The sequence below is a fragment of the Physeter macrocephalus genome, chromosome 21 (genome assembly GCF_002837175.3).
Source record: "Physeter macrocephalus isolate SW-GA chromosome 21, ASM283717v5, whole genome shotgun sequence".
Taxonomy (NCBI): Eukaryota; Metazoa; Chordata; class Mammalia; order Artiodactyla; family Physeteridae; genus Physeter; species Physeter macrocephalus.
The window spans coordinates 32,419,714-32,434,983 of NC_041234.1; the positions used below are offsets into that span (position 1 = coordinate 32,419,714).

Here is a 15,270-nt window from a genome sequence, read left to right on the forward strand (position 1 = left end):
CACAGGCTCCGGACGTGCAGGCTCAGCGGCCACGGCTCACGGGCCTAGCCGCTCCGCGGCACGTGGGATCTTCCCGGACCGGGGCACGAACTCGCGTCCCCTGCATCGGCAGGCGGACTCTCAACCACTGCGCCACCAGGGAAGCCCAAGACTATTAAATCTGACTACATAAAAATAAAACATTTCTGCTTGGAAAAAACAAAAACCATCACAAGCCAAGTCAAGACAAACAATAAACAGGGAAAAGATAAGGGAAAAAGAAAAAGGGAACTGAATTCACAGAAAATAATACAGTTGACCCTTGAACAATGCGGGGGTTAGGGGCACCGACCCTCTGCTCAGTTGAAAATCCGAGTATAACTTATAGTCAGGTCTCTGTATCTGTGGTTCCTCCACATGCTCAAATTCAACCAACCATGGATCCTGTAGCATTGTAGTATTTACTATTGAAAAGAATCTGTGTATCAGTGGACCTATGCAGTTCAAACCTGTGTTGTTCAAGGGTCAACTGTACAGATGGTTTATATTTGAAAAGATGCTCTATCTCACTCATAATGAAAGATGAAAATTAAAACTATACTGGATAGGTCATTTTTATAACACTTAAAATTTATTTTTGTATATTTTTCCTAAATCATTTTTATTGTGATAAAATATATATAACAAGAACTTTACCTTTTTTTAAAATAAATTTTTTAATTTTTATTTATTTACTATTTTTGGCTGTGTTGGGTCTTCGTTGCTGCACGCGGGCTTTCTCTAGTTGTGGCGAGTGGGGGCTACTCTTCGTTGCGGTGCACGGGCTTCTCTTGTAGCGGAGCGCAGGCTCTAGAGTGCGTGGACTTCAGTAGATGTGGCACGTGGGTTCTAGAGCGCAGGCTCAGTAGTTGTGGTGCACGGGCTTAGTTGCTCCGCGGCATGTGGGACCTTCCCGGACCAGGGCTCGAACCCGTGTCCCCTGCATTGGCAGGCGGATTCTTACCACTGTGCCACCAGGGAAGCCCAAGGACTTTACCATTTTAAAGTGTACAACTCAGTGGCACAAAGTACACTCAAAATGTTGTACAGTCATCACCACTATCTATTTCTAGAACCTTTTCATCACCCCAAACAGAAACTCTGTACTCTAATTAAACAATAATTCCCCACACCACCTGGCAACCTCTACTCTACTTTCTGTCTCTATGAGTTTGCCTATTCTAGGTACCTCATATACGTGGACTCATATAACATTTGTCCCTTTGTGTCTGGCTTATCTCACTTAGCAGAATGTTTTCAAGGTTCATGTTACAGAATGCATCAGAATTTCATTTCTTTTTATGGCCATATATGTATGTATGGTATATACCACATCTGCTGATGGACACCTGGGTTGTTTCCAACCTACTGGTTGTTTTGGATATTGTGAATAATGCTGCTATGAACACTGGTGTACAAGTATCTGTTTGAGTCCCTACTTTCAGTTCTTTTGGGTACACACCCAGGAGTGGAATTGCTGAATCCTATGGTAACTGATTTTTTGAGGAACTGCCAAACAGTGCTCCATAGCAGCTGTACCATTATACATTCCTATCAGCAATGCACAAAGCTTCCAATTTCTCCACATCCTCATTAACACTTGTTATTTTGCATTTTTCATGTGCTTATTGGCCAATTATACACCTTCTTTGGAGAAATGTCTATTCAAGTCTTTTGCCCATTTTTGAATTAGGTTTTTCTCTTGCTCTTGTAGGAGTTCTTTATACATCCTGGGTGTTAATCCCTCATCAGATACATGATTTGCAAACACATTCCCCCGTTCTGTGGGATGTCTTTTCATTCTTTTGAATAGCATTCTTTGATGTATAAAAGTTTCTAATTTGATAGTCAAACTTATTTTTAAGAAATGATAATTTTAGATTTACAGAAAAGTTCGAAGATAATACAATTCTCATATACCTTTCACCCAGTTTCTCCTAATGTGAAGAGAACCATGGTACATTTGCCAGAACTAAAAAGTTAACTAAACTGTAGACTTCATTAGCATTTCACCAGTTTTTCCACTACTATCCCCTTTCTGTTCCAGGATCTAATCCAAGATACCACATTGCATTTAGTCATCATGGCCCCTTAGTCTCCTCTGGCCTGTGAAAGTTTCTCAGTCTTGCCTTGTTTTTTTATGACCTTGACACAATTTTGAAGCATACTGGTCAGGTTTTTATAGAATGTACCTCAACTTGGGTTTATCTGATGTGTTGTTGTGATTAGACTTGAGGTTATGGTTTTTTGAAGAATACAATAGAGGTGCCCTTCTGATCACATCAGATCTCAGGGGCATGCTATCAACGTGACTTACCACTGGTGACGCTGAAGTTGATCATCTGGTTATGGTGGGGTCTGCCATGTTTCTCCGCTGTAAAGTTTCTTTTTCCCTTACACTCTATTCTTTAGAAGCGAGTCACTAAGATCAGCCCACACTCAAGAGGAAGAAAATTAAGCTCTACCTTCTAGAGTGGGGAGTATCTACATATATTATTTGGAATTCTTCTGTAAGGAAGATCTGTGATTGAATGTTTTTAACTCAACAAATCTGCAAAAGTCCAAATGTTTGACAACAAACTGTTGGCAAGGCTGTATGGGAAATAGGAACTCTCATATTGGTAGTAGGAGTGAAAATGGAACGATCCTCATGGATGGGAATTTGTCAATAGTTGGTAAACTAAAAATCTATATACTCTCTGACCCACAATTCTCCTTCTGGGAATTTAATGTACTGATACACTTGCACATATACAGAAACAGTATTCTCAATGCAACACTGTTTATAACAGCGAAGGACAAGAAACAACTTAGAGTCAGGAAACTTCTGTTTAAGAAAAAGACTAATGATGGAGAGAGGAACCCCACCAAATATTAAAACATATTAAAAAGGTGGAGCAATTGAAACACAAATGGACAGATCGGTAAAATCAAATAGAGTTCATAGTATACAAACACACATATAGAAATTTAGAATCAGCCAAAGGTTGCATTTCAAATGAACAAGGAGAAAATGGATTAGTCAATAAATACTAGGTGTGATAACTGTCTAGCTCAGGAATTGGTAAACCACAGCCAGGGGGCCAAATTCAGTCACCTAAATAAAGTTTTCTTGGACACAGCTATACCCGTTCATTTACATATTGTCTGTGGTTGCTTTCCGCAGACTGGTTGTGACAGACTGTATGGTCTTCGATGCCAAAAAATATTTACTATCAGGTCCTTTACAGAAAAAGTTTGTTGACCTTTAAGAAAATAAAGTTGTTTATCTACCTCATTTCTTACACCAAGTAAATTCTAGATGGTCAAAAATTTAAGTCCCTGAATAGACACCTTAAAAATATTAGAAAGAAAATGTAAGAAAAAACTGATTACCTCAAGAATGGGGAAGACCTTTATAAGTAAGGCAAAACCCAGAAGTCATAAAATTAAAAAAAATGATAAATCTGGCTTCATAAAAAATTTTAAGTATCTAGAGTATAAAAAATACCATAAACAAATAAACATGTGATAAAACAAATATGGTAAAATGTTAATAGTAGAATCCAGTGGATGGATATAGAGGTGTTCACTGTAAAATTCTTTCAACTTTGCTGTATGCTTGAAATTTCATAATAAAATATTAGAAAAACCCCAAAAAGCTAAAAGGTAATTAACAAATGGGAAAAATAAAATGTTTCCAGACATTTCAGTTGGTTTGCAATTTTTCAAAATTGTTCATTTATTCATTCAACAAATAGTAATGTAACATTTGCTATGTGTCAGGTACTATTCTAGGTGCTGAGGATACTGCTGTGAACAAAATGAAGTCTCTGTCCTTGTGAGCTTGGCTTAGAACCCAAATTGTTTCCTTAATGATAAATGCCTAGACAAGAAGTGGCTGGTGTGAGAGATATGAGTATTTTTAAGGTTTTTGATATGAACAATGTTTTTCATTGTTGCTTAATGTAGGTATCCCTCGATATTTGTACTCTAGTTATCAGAATCTAAGAACTGAACAGATTTGGGGACTTCCCTGGTGGTGCAGTGGTTAAGAATCCACCTGCCAATGTAGGGGACATGGTTTCGAGCCCTGGTCCAGGAAGATCCCACATGCTGCAGAGCAACTAAGCCTACGCGCCACAACTACTAAGCCCGCATGCCACAGCTACTGAAGCCCGCGCGCCTAGAGCCAGTGCTCCTCAACAAGAGAAGCCACCGCAATGAGAATCCCGCACACCGCAATGAAGAGTAGCCCCCGCTCGCCACAACTAGAGAAAGCCCCTGCGCAGCAACGAAGACCCAACACAGCCAAAATAAATAAATAAATAAATAAATAAAACCCCAAAAAACTGAATAGAGTTGAATAAATGTTCAGATGAAATCCTGAACTGACACTCAGCATCTAAACCAAATAAATTTGGATACTGGACTCTTGCTATCTAAACTCAGGAAGGGAAAAGATTTGGATAGTAAGGGATACTTTTCATTGGCCACAGAGCACTTTGACTAAATACCTTCCAAAGGTAGTCCCCATTCATAATACATTTCTAGGAAGCTGGACTGAATCATAATATAAGAGGATCTCCACAAAATGAGTATATTTCTGGAAAACATAAAACGCCATAATTGGCAGAAGTAGACAAAATGATAATCAAAAACCCAGGCCCCTTTAAAGGTGAGTTATACCAAACTTTCAAGGGACAGATAAATCTTATATGAGTTCCTCCAATAAAGAGAGAAATAGCAAAAGATGCCAAATTCATGTCATGAGGCCACCTTGATTCAATGCCAGATAAATACCAGAAAAGGAAATTATAGGACCCCATCACTGATGGACACAGATGCAAATATCCTAAATAAAACAATTATCTAATCAAATGTAACAGTGTTTTGAAAGTATACACATTATTTAAATAATTTTTCTTCCAAAAATTCATGAGTAAACATTAGAAAAACACAAATTGAGAAACATCTACAAAACAACCGACATGTACTCTTTAAATATCAAGTTCGTAAAAGACAAAGACTGAATAACTATTCCAGATTAAAGGAGACTAAAAAACAAAGTAGCTCAATGTGATGTGTGATCTTGGATTGGATACTGGATTAGGGAAAAACAGCTATAAAAGACATTTTTGGAAGAACTGATGACATCTGAATATAGACTTTAAGACAAAAGTATTGTATCAATGTTAAATTTCTTGATATTGATAAGCATCCTGTGATTATGAAAGAGAAAGTGGGATGAACATGCTGTAGTATTTACTGGTCATGTCTGCCACTAACTCAAATGAGTCAGAAAAAAACATGTTATGTATAGAAAGTGGAGGAGGGGTAGAGGGAAGGGAGAAGGAAGAGGGGAAGGGAGAGGGGAGGAGAAAAGGGAGAGGGGAGAAAAAAAGAGGGGGAAGGAGGAAGGACTACTCCTTCCTTGTAGGTAGGTAAAGCAAACGTGGCAAAATGTTTACAATTAGTGGTTCTGGGTAGAGGATTAAGGGAGTTCGTTGTACTTGCAATTTTTTTTTTGGTAAATCTGAAGTTTTTTCAAAATGAGAAGTTATAAACATACACATACACACCACGATCAAGGAGGGTATACCTCAATAATATCAAGGATGCAACTGAATGCAATTTATGAAGTTGATGGACAAAAGGAGGGAAAAAAAGCATGTAATTATGAAGTTCAATACTCATTTCTGATCAGTCTTAGCAAACTAAAATTAGAGAATTTTCTTGATTTATTAAAGACTAAATTCTAAAAGCCTACAGTACACATCACACTTGATGGCTAAGCAAAAGGGGCTGCCTATCAGGCCTGGATTGGTTGTCTGTCTGCAGATGTCCTTTATGGGAAAGAAAATAAACTATATTGTTTAAGCCATTATTCTTTGGATTTTCAGTTACAACCTGCCAAAATGAATCTATACTTGTGATTCTTAACTAAAATGAATCTTAATCAGCATCACGGATACTATTTAACATGGTATCAAAAGTCCTGGTCAGGGCTATAAGTGAGGAAAAAGAAATAAGAAAAGCCAGGATTGGTTTGTACACAACATGGCTAACTACTTAGAAAGACCGTCAAAGTCAACAATGAATGAGTAGAAATAACAGTGGAACACAGCAGAGATAAGATAACTTACAAAAACCAACAGCGTTCCTCTACCCCAGTAAATATCAGCTTGGAAAATAAAAAAACAAGATGCGAATAAAAACTACTAAAGCACCTAGGAATTACTTCAACAAACAATACACGACCAGATTAAACTTAAAAGCTTTTGCACAGCAAAGAAAACCATCAACAAAACAAAGTAAGACAACCGACCGAATGGGAGAAAATATTTGCAAATGATATGACCAATAAGGGCTTAATATCCAAAATATATAAACAGCTCATACAACTCAATATCAAACAAACAAACAGAAACAAACAAACCCAACTTAAAAATGGACAGAAGACCTGAATAGACATTTTTCCAAAGAAGACATACAGATGGCCAAGAGGCACATGAAAAGATGTTCAACATCGTTAATCATCAGAGAAATGCAAATTAAAACCACAATGAGATATCACCTCACACCTGTCAGAATGGCTATCATCAAAAAGAACACAGACAACAAATGTTGGTGAGGATGTGGAGAAAAGGGGACCCTCGTACACTGTTGTTGGGAATGTAAACTGGTGCAGCGACTGTGGAAAACAGTATGAAAGCATCTCAGAAAACTAAAAACAGTCCACTCCTGGGTACATATCTGAAAAAAATGCAAACACTAACTCAAAAAGATACATGCACCCCAATGTTCACAGCAGCATTATTTACAACTGCCAAGATTTGGAAGCAACTTAAGTGTGCATCAACAGATGAATGGCTAAAGAAGATGTGGTACATATATACAACGGAATACTACTCAGCCATAAAAAAGAATGAAATTTTGCCATTTGCAACAACATGGATGGACTTGGAGGGTATTAATGCTAAATGAAGTAAGTCAGAGAAAGATAAATTCTGTATATCACTTATATGTGGAATCTAAAACTTAAAACAAACTAATGAATATAACAAAACAGAAACAAATTCACAGATTAGAGAACTAATGGTTACCAGTGGGGAAAAGGAAGGGGGGAGGGACAAGATAGGGGTAGGGCATTAAGAGGTACAAACTACTATGTATAAAATAAATAAGCTATAAGGATATATTGTACAACGTAGGGAATATAGCCAGTATTTTATAATAACTATGAAAGGAATATATAATCTTTAAAAACTGTATCTCTGTGCTGCACACCTGAAACTTATATAATATTATACATCAACTATACATCAGTTTTAAAAAAAGGAATACCAAAGACCTGTATTTTGGTTTATTCAGATTTTTATGTCCTTTAAACGAATTTTATAGATCTTTGTGACCTGTTTCAGATGATGAGATGACTACTTACAAAGCTGACAATTCTCCCCAAATTAATGCATAAATTCAATGCAATCTCAATCAAAATTCTTGAACTTTTTGAAGGACTTGATAAGTTTTTTATATAAAGCTCCAAAATGACTAAATCAACTTTGAAAAATAAGAGCAAAGTAGGAGCTATAGTGGAGGGAAATAAAACCAGAACCTACATTATAACATATTCAAAAGTGGCCTCTAGATGAATTTAAAGATGTGAATGCAAAAGGTAAAACTATAGAGTGAGAACAATCTTTGTGATCCAGAGATAGGACTAGAGAAGATTCTGAAAGGACAGCTTATAGGACAAAAAAGTGATGAATTTCAGCACACCAAAATTAAAAACAGGTATCCATCCTTGAGGGAATCATTAAGTAAAAGGCAGTAGGCACACGCCACGGTGTCTTTGGGACCAACTAGAAGCAAAGCACTAACATACACATGGCAATACAGACAGATTTTAAAAATGCAGGGCTGAGTAATACAAAGTCCAGGAAACAGAATGAAGACTGTAATACTCTGCCATTTGTGTAAATTGAAAACACACACACTCGAAACACTACATATTTTAGAAGGATACGTTTCAAACACAACAGAGCAGCTGCCTACAGCTATGGGTACTGGAAATAAAAAAGGAAAAAATAAATATGGCAAGAGAAGGTCTTGTACCAACCTATGATAGAAATGTACCTGGAACTGGAAAAGTATGATTAACTCAAACCTCTGCACTTGAGGTCCTTTAAAAGCTAAAAGAAAGCCAGTGGCTTTATTTGGTAATAAAGTCTAAGGCAAGTATCTTACCTACTCAAACTCAGAAACTGCCACAGAGCTCTTCCAGTGAATACCATCCAAAATCGAATGCCTTTCAATACACATTCTGAAAGAAAGTCAAGGCTGAATAACACTAGAGGATGACCACATCTCAAGTCTGGGCTCATCACTTTTCAGAAAACAAAATATTATAATTCTATATTTTTGAAAAGGTGGTGGTAGCAGAAACCCTTTGTTAAGACATTAAAAAAATTATTTCCTCCCTGACTTTTCATAAATCTACTGACTCTTAATAGAGGCTCTCTGGGAGAATTAGGTCTACTTTCCTATACAATCTTTAAATGTCAGGAATAAATCATCTTCGTTAAAATCAAGCGAGGTGATCCACCAGTATGGTAAGGGTATGGCCCAGGATCTCTGTATTTCACCAAGTGTCCCAACTGTTTCTTGTTCGTACCAGAGTTTAAAAATAACTGTATAAGAGTGTCCCATTCCAAGACAAGTATCACACCAACTTCAGCCCACCCTGTCCCTGAATCCTAAATCTTAAAAATGCAGTGCTGAGTAATACTATCTGACCTGGCTTGCCCCATACATTTTCTGGGCAAATTCCTGACTCTGAAGGCACCACTCCTCTCCATCCCTCAAACCCAAAGCTACAGCCCACACCTCTCTCCTGAGAATCCACAGCACTTACAACCCACCCACGGCCCATCTCTGCCTGGGCAGTCATGCACCTCTGCCTCTCCTCCTGCAGTGGCTGTCCACACCTTGGTGAATGGCACCATATACCTACCTGGGTCATCCAAACTGGAAACCTAGGCATCAGTCTCCATTCCTCCCTTTCTCTTGATCCCTTCCCACCCTGCAACCAAATATGGCACCTATCAAGCTGTTTTGTAATGACCTGTAAACTGTGTGGTCTCCCTTGTTGAGACCCTAAGTAAGGAGAAGGCTACAATCTTATTTGTCTCAATTCACCAAAGCACTCCCAGAGCCTAGCACAGGTCCTGGCTCACAAGTGCCAAGCAAATGTCTGCTGAAAAGAAAGCAATCATCTGCTACGCTGTTTTTTGTTGTTGTTTTCTGCACAAAAGCCCCCTCCTAGCACTTGCCTGGATCAGCTCTCACACAGGGACAAGCCTAGGTTGCTTGGCAAAGGTGGGAGCAGGTAACTCACCGTCTTTCATACTCCATGTCCTGATAGGGCCTGCGGGGGCTGCTGGGGCCCCTCCTCAGCCGCTGGCTCCGTTTCACTTCCCAGCCACCCCCGCTGCTGCCACCATGATCTGCCAGCCTGGGTGATGCCTCCTGCAGGGACTCTGGAGAGAGCAGAAGGAAGAAAGGGGTCAAGGCAGTTGGGGCAGAGAGGGCCTCCTTGAGAAACGCTTATTGTGAAGGCTTTCTGCTGTCCCTGAGCCCAGCGACGCTGTTTCCCAACTCCTGGTGCTCCTGTGGACCAGAGCAGGAAGGCAGTCCCTATCTGGCCTGCTGCTTCGTTTCCCTACAAACGTGAGGCTAGAGCCGGCCGCCCTAGAAACAGCATGGCCTTCAGCAGACAGCATCTTGCAGAGAGACCCGGTGGTGCCACCAATTCTATGATCAGGGCTTTGCCATCTGAGACTGGTAGACAAGTCAAGCCCAGAGCTACCTGCCCAGGGGGGGCTCTAAGTGCTGGATGACTTGTCTGAGATCAGGCACATTAGGCATGGAGGCGAGACTTCACAACGGGAGTCCCAGGCACCCACCAGGCTTCTTCCATGAGCCCTCAGGTGCCATTTCATCCTCCCAAGAAGATGTTGGCTGCCCACTATGAGACAGCAGGAGACCACGAAAGGCTCAGGGGGTGAAGGGGTAACTTGGCAATGAGACAGCTGCCGCCTCCCTAGGCTCCGGGCCAACACAGTTTTGGCCCTCACAGGGCAACTGGCTCAGCCCTGAGCCCTGTCTCTTATGCACAGCCAGGTCCCCCAAGGCGGCTCCCTCCCCGGGGCACTGGGCCCAAGTTATTCAGAGGTAATAAGGAGCCCTTTCGGAGCCTGTTTTGAACCACTGTTACTCTGCTGGGATGGAAGGGCAGTCCCTTCCCGCAACCCTCAGGGCTGCGGTGAGAACGAAGGAAGGCCTGAGAGCCATGTGACCGGGCCAGGGGTCACCACGAAGTATCCCAGAATCTTCAGGCCCCACCCTCTAAACAAGAATCAGGCAAAGTCAGGCGTTAAAAGCACCTGCCCAACACTAGGTTGCCACCACACCTTTCCTCCTTGTATACACTCACACCAATTTTCTCTTCCTCTTCAAGCCACAGGGAACCAGAGTTACCTGCTCCCAGATGGGTAAGAGTTAGAATCACAACCAGGGGCCCCACTGGATGAGAGCCAGAGACAAAACCCTCAGTAGATCTGGCAAAGGGGCCAGAGTCATACACTGGTATCCACAAGAGATAGGGACCAAAGTCACAGACTCAAGCCCCGAGTAACTACGGGCCAAAATCACAGACAGGAATCCACAATCAACACGGGCCATAATCACACACTGAGGCCCCCTTTCACAGGATGAGCGTCAGAGTAACAGATACGGACCCCCCCGCAAAAAAAAGAAGGGGAAATAAGTCTTACACACGTTCTTTGCACTCCCCGCCCCCACCCAGTAAGTGGATTAGGGCCAATCGTAAGAAGACTTTCTATGGATAAGGACCCCTCCCCATGGATAAGGACCAGGGTTAGAGACACACACTCCGATAGAGACCCGAGTCATACCGATGTTCTCCCTCCTCCCCCACCCAAGAATAAGGACCAGAGCCACAAAACACTTCCCCATGGGTAGGTAAGTACCAAAGTCACACACGAGAGCACACTTCTATGAATAAAAAGCAAAGTCGCAGACACTCGCCTCCCACGGACAAAGTTCGGCATCGCAGACACAGTGAGCCACAGTAGCCCACTCCCATTCGTCCCTCCCTTCCCCCAACCCGCGTGCACCCATCCAGTGTCCCAATCGCGCACGCGCCTCTGCTCTCTAAAGGAGAAAAACAAAAAACAAAAAGACACCCCCTCCCCGGCTCAGACCGTGCAGGCATCGATCGGTTCTTCGCGAAGCCCAGACCCGCCGCCCGCAGTCCGCCCTCCCGCCTCCTCTACGCACCCCCCCCCACCCAGGCCCCTTACCTCCGCCCCCACGACCAGCGTCGACGCTCACCTTCTCGGCCCGGGCTGTCAAGGGAGGGCTCTCGGACATCACCTCGGCCCGCCGCCACCTCCTCCAACTCTCCCAGCTCAGCCGGAGCCGATCCGCGCAGCTACCAAGTCCGAGGCTAGGGGCGGAAGGGCGGAGGAGGGGGGGAAGGGCGGAGGAGGGGGGTAGGGGAGAAGCGCGAGGCGCGTTACCCTCCCCTGGAAACCCACTGCCGCCTACTCCCAGCCGGCGGCGATCACCAGCACAAAATGGCGACGACAAGAAGGGAGCCGGCGCTTCGACCACCATCCACCTACTAAGGGAGCGCGCTCTGGCCTGCCCAGTCTATTGGTCGCCGTCCGCCGTCGGCCAGCCCCGGCTTGCTCTGATTGGCAAGCGTACGCCACCTCCCTGCTCCCCAGGCGTACTCCCACAAGGCGAGAAAAGGAGCAGCAATTGGCCAATCCAGCGAGGCGCTTTTAAGAAAGCTTGGCTTCCTTCTAAGATGAAAGGCCAACGGAAGCTCCGCCCTTTTCGCCAGAGGGCGAGGGAGCTCTCTGTGCGATTGGCTGGGAACGGAAAGCACGCAAGTGCCACCGCTTTATTTTCACGGAAATTCCATAGCCTGATCGAGAGGATAAGAAGATGGTTGCTTCCGTGAGGCCATGACAGAGGGAGGGAAAGAGGACGCCTCGCCCTTCTAAAAACAAAATCTCGACTCGGGCCCTATTTAGTGCGGCGGGGGCGGAGCGACAATTCTCGCGCTCGGACCAGCTGCAGCTGCGCAGTCACATTTCCGTCCCCGCCCCCGAGAAACTGCAGAAGGATCTGTCATGGCGGCCGGGATGTTAGGTTTGTGCGGCCGCCGCCTTTTGGCGGTGGCGGCGAGGCGAGGGCTCCCGGCTGCCCGTGTTCGCTGGGAATCCAGCTCCTCCAGGGCTGTGATCGCCCCGTCCGCTGTGGCGGGAAAGCGGCCGCCGGAACCAACTTTACGCTGGCAGGAGGACCCAGATCCCGAGGACGAAAACCTCTATGAGAAGGTGAGAGGGAGGAGAAACGGGACGCAGGAAGGGTCAGTCGGGGACCGGCGGATGGGGCGCCGTAGAGGACGGTCTTAGTCGGCTGAAGATTGCACAGCTGGCGAAATCCTTGAAGATTTGGGAATTTTGCCTAGCTTGTTTTCCTCCTTTGTCCCCTGATCACCTTCGGGTTCAGGGCCAGAGGCGAGATTGGCCTTATTTTGCAGACAGATTTCAACCCTGAAGTGGACAGTGCTCAAAACACATTTGAAGCAATATAACAACAGTAATACTAAACACTGATATAGTGCTTGCTTAGGTGTTTGAAACACTTTACATATGTTAGCTCATTAATCCTCATAACAACCTTATTTCGAGGTAGGTAGTATTAGTGTATCCATTCTACAGATGAGGAAACTGAAGCATAAATATGTTAAGTGACTTGTCCAAGCTCACATAACTGAATGTGTGGTGGAGCCAGGTCTGCTGTGCTCTACCGATATCAGAGACTGAAATCAGAATGCCTGAGTTGGAATACAGGCAGTGACCTTGGGCAAGTAGCTAAACCCCTTGGTGCCTCAATTTCTATGTAAGATGGGGAAAGTGTTAGGACACCTTCTAAAAAAATAAAATACTACAGTACACCTGCCTCGTGTAATTAAATGAGTGAAAATGCTCAAAACAGCAGGTGGCACTTAGTAAGTACTCAGCATTAGAAGGTGTTAATTATTCTTGCCACTTTCCACTTCACTGGGATATTGTGCAGTTTGTGCTTGTGAAGAGGCCTGGCATATAATAGGTACTTCATTAATACTAATCTCTGGTTGAGGGGCTGGGATATATAGGATGCTTATTCATTTATTCATTCATTCTGTAACTATGTATTGAGGGCCTGCTGAAATGCCAGGTTAAGTTCAGGGTGCTAGGGATTCAGCAGTATGGAAATCAGATAAAGCCCTTGCTTTCACAGAGCTTACGTGGTAGTGGAGAATACTGAAAATAAACATGTAAAATGTTAGAAAACAGTAATATAGAGTATGTAATCAATAATATAAGATGATGTGATCAGAGGATTTGGAGGATATGCTACTTTGGTAAACTAGTAAATGCTAGAAAGTTAAGCAAGGTAAGAGGATGGAGAGTGACTTGGGGGTAGGGAGTTAATAGATTGAGCCATTTTTGATCTGTAAAAATGGCAGTTTTCTATAGTTCAACTTAATAGATAAGGTGACTAGGGAGTGCCTCCTAAGGGGAGTGATGATGAAGCCAAAACCTTGAATGAGGAGACAGATCCAGCCACGACTAGATCTGGGGGAAAGGCTTTCCAGGGGGAGGGAACAGCAGGTGCAAAGGCCCTGTGGTGGGAAGGAGCTTGACAAGTCCTAAGAATAGAGAGGAATTTAGGGAAGGAGGGGAGATTGGTCCAAGGTGAAATTGGAGACCAGGTTATGCAGCGCCAGCATAAGGCTTTGTGGAGCAGCAGGAAGCCCTCATTGACCTCTTCTTCTCTTTGCCATAGAACCCAGACTCCCACGGTTATGACAGGGACCCTGCTGTGGACCTCTGGAACATGCGGGTCATCTTCTTCTTTGGCTTCTCCATCATCTTGGTCCTTGGCAGCACCTTTGTGGCTTATCTGCCTGACTACAGGTGCATGGGGTGTCAAAGAGAGTGGGACGGGTCGGGGCAGAAGCAGGGGTGGAGATTGAAGGAGACTGCTAGAAATCCTGTCTCTGGGGAGCTAAGATGGGGATTGGTGTCCATTGAGGCTCCCTCACGTCTGCCCCCACGCTGCTGCCTCCAGGATGCAGGAGTGGGCCCGCCGGGAAGCTGAGAGGCTTGTAAAATACCGAGAGGCCAATGGCCTCCCCATCATGGACTCCAACTGCTTCGACCCCAGCAAGATCCAGATGCCAGAGGATGAGGACTAACCGGTTACTGAAAGGGGCTTAAGAAGCAGCACCTTCTCCACCCCTTGTCTGCCATCTGCCCTCTCTTCAGAGCACCTAATTAAAGGGACTGAAACTGTGACTGGCTGGTGTTGCTTTTGTTGTAAGGGGGATGTGGGAGTGGGATGTCAGGCTTTAAAAGCCTTTTCTGGGTATTCTGGTTATCTGTTGCCATGTGACAAACACCCTAAAACTCAGTGGCTTAAAATGACAATTTACTATTACCTTTCATGGTCCTGTGGTTGACCAGGCTCAACTAGGTGGTCCTTCTTGGGGTCTTGGGTGGCTTGGGCTGGAATCATCTGGAGGCTCAACTGGGCTGGACATCCAAGATGGCTTCTGTATTCCCATGTTTGGTACTTGAGTCTTCTATGTGGCCTCTCTTTCCAGCAGAATAGCCTGGGCTTTTTATGGGGTGGCTCAGGCCTTCTCTGGATCAAGGTGTAGCATATGAGAAGAAATTGACGGCAGCCGTATTTAGAAAAAAGCTACCACACTGGGACCGCCTATGTTGGAAGAAGGGCCAGGGTGACCAGGGATTGAGGGTGGTGGGTCAGAGCAGGGCTTTTCTATTGCTGAGGATGAGTGTTTGTCTCCCTCCCTGCCTTCTTCTCTGTTTCTCTCAACCCTGGGGTTTCTGCCTCTGTCTTGTGTCTTTGTGAGTCTGGATGCCTCTCTCTTCCCCTCTGCCCCAATCTGGATGGTCTCTAACTCAAGATGCACATCTCCGTGTGTGTGCATATATGTCTGTTTCTCTCCCTGCCCCCTTATCTCTCTGTCTTTCTGTGTCTCTCTTTCGAGCAGGAAGTCTCTCTCCACTGCCCACCCCATCCCCCATTCTTTTTCTCTGGGAATAGGCCATGTCCTTGCGTCAGGGGCTCATTCTCAGGCTCCCTCTGTCTCCATCTATC

At 44.0% G+C, this 15,270-nt stretch overlaps 2 protein-coding genes across 8 annotated transcripts in view; one reads left to right on the forward strand and one right to left on the reverse strand.

The window, feature by feature from the left end:
- Positions 1-11,678, reverse strand: part of RBM10 (RNA binding motif protein 10) — a 30,454-nt gene extending 18,776 nt beyond the window's left edge. For 3 of the 7 annotated variants that reach the window (XM_028482684.2, XM_028482685.2, XM_007104168.4), the window contains exons 1-2: positions 11,385-11,678; positions 9,398-9,539 (exon numbers count right to left, since the gene is read on the reverse strand). In XM_028482684.2, the coding sequence (XP_028338485.1) occupies positions 9,398-9,539; positions 11,385-11,454 (212 nt within the window). In that variant the 5' untranslated portion in view covers positions 11,455-11,678. Of the gene's footprint in view, positions 1-8,247; positions 8,324-9,397; positions 9,540-11,384 lie in introns of all 7 variants that reach the window. The other 4 variants (XM_028482688.2, XM_055081871.1, XM_028482687.2 and 1 more) reach the window with 2 other exon arrangements.
- A 266-nt stretch (positions 11,679-11,944) lies between these two features.
- On the forward strand, positions 11,945-14,441 carry NDUFB11 (NADH:ubiquinone oxidoreductase subunit B11). The gene is made up of 3 exons (XM_007104162.4): positions 11,945-12,431; positions 13,930-14,060; positions 14,215-14,441. Exons 1-3 carry the CDS (start codon positions 12,225-12,227, stop codon positions 14,339-14,341), a joined length of 465 nt encoding a protein of 154 aa, XP_007104224.1. The 5' UTR covers positions 11,945-12,224; the 3' UTR covers positions 14,342-14,441.
- The last annotated feature ends 829 nt before the right edge of the window (positions 14,442-15,270 follow it).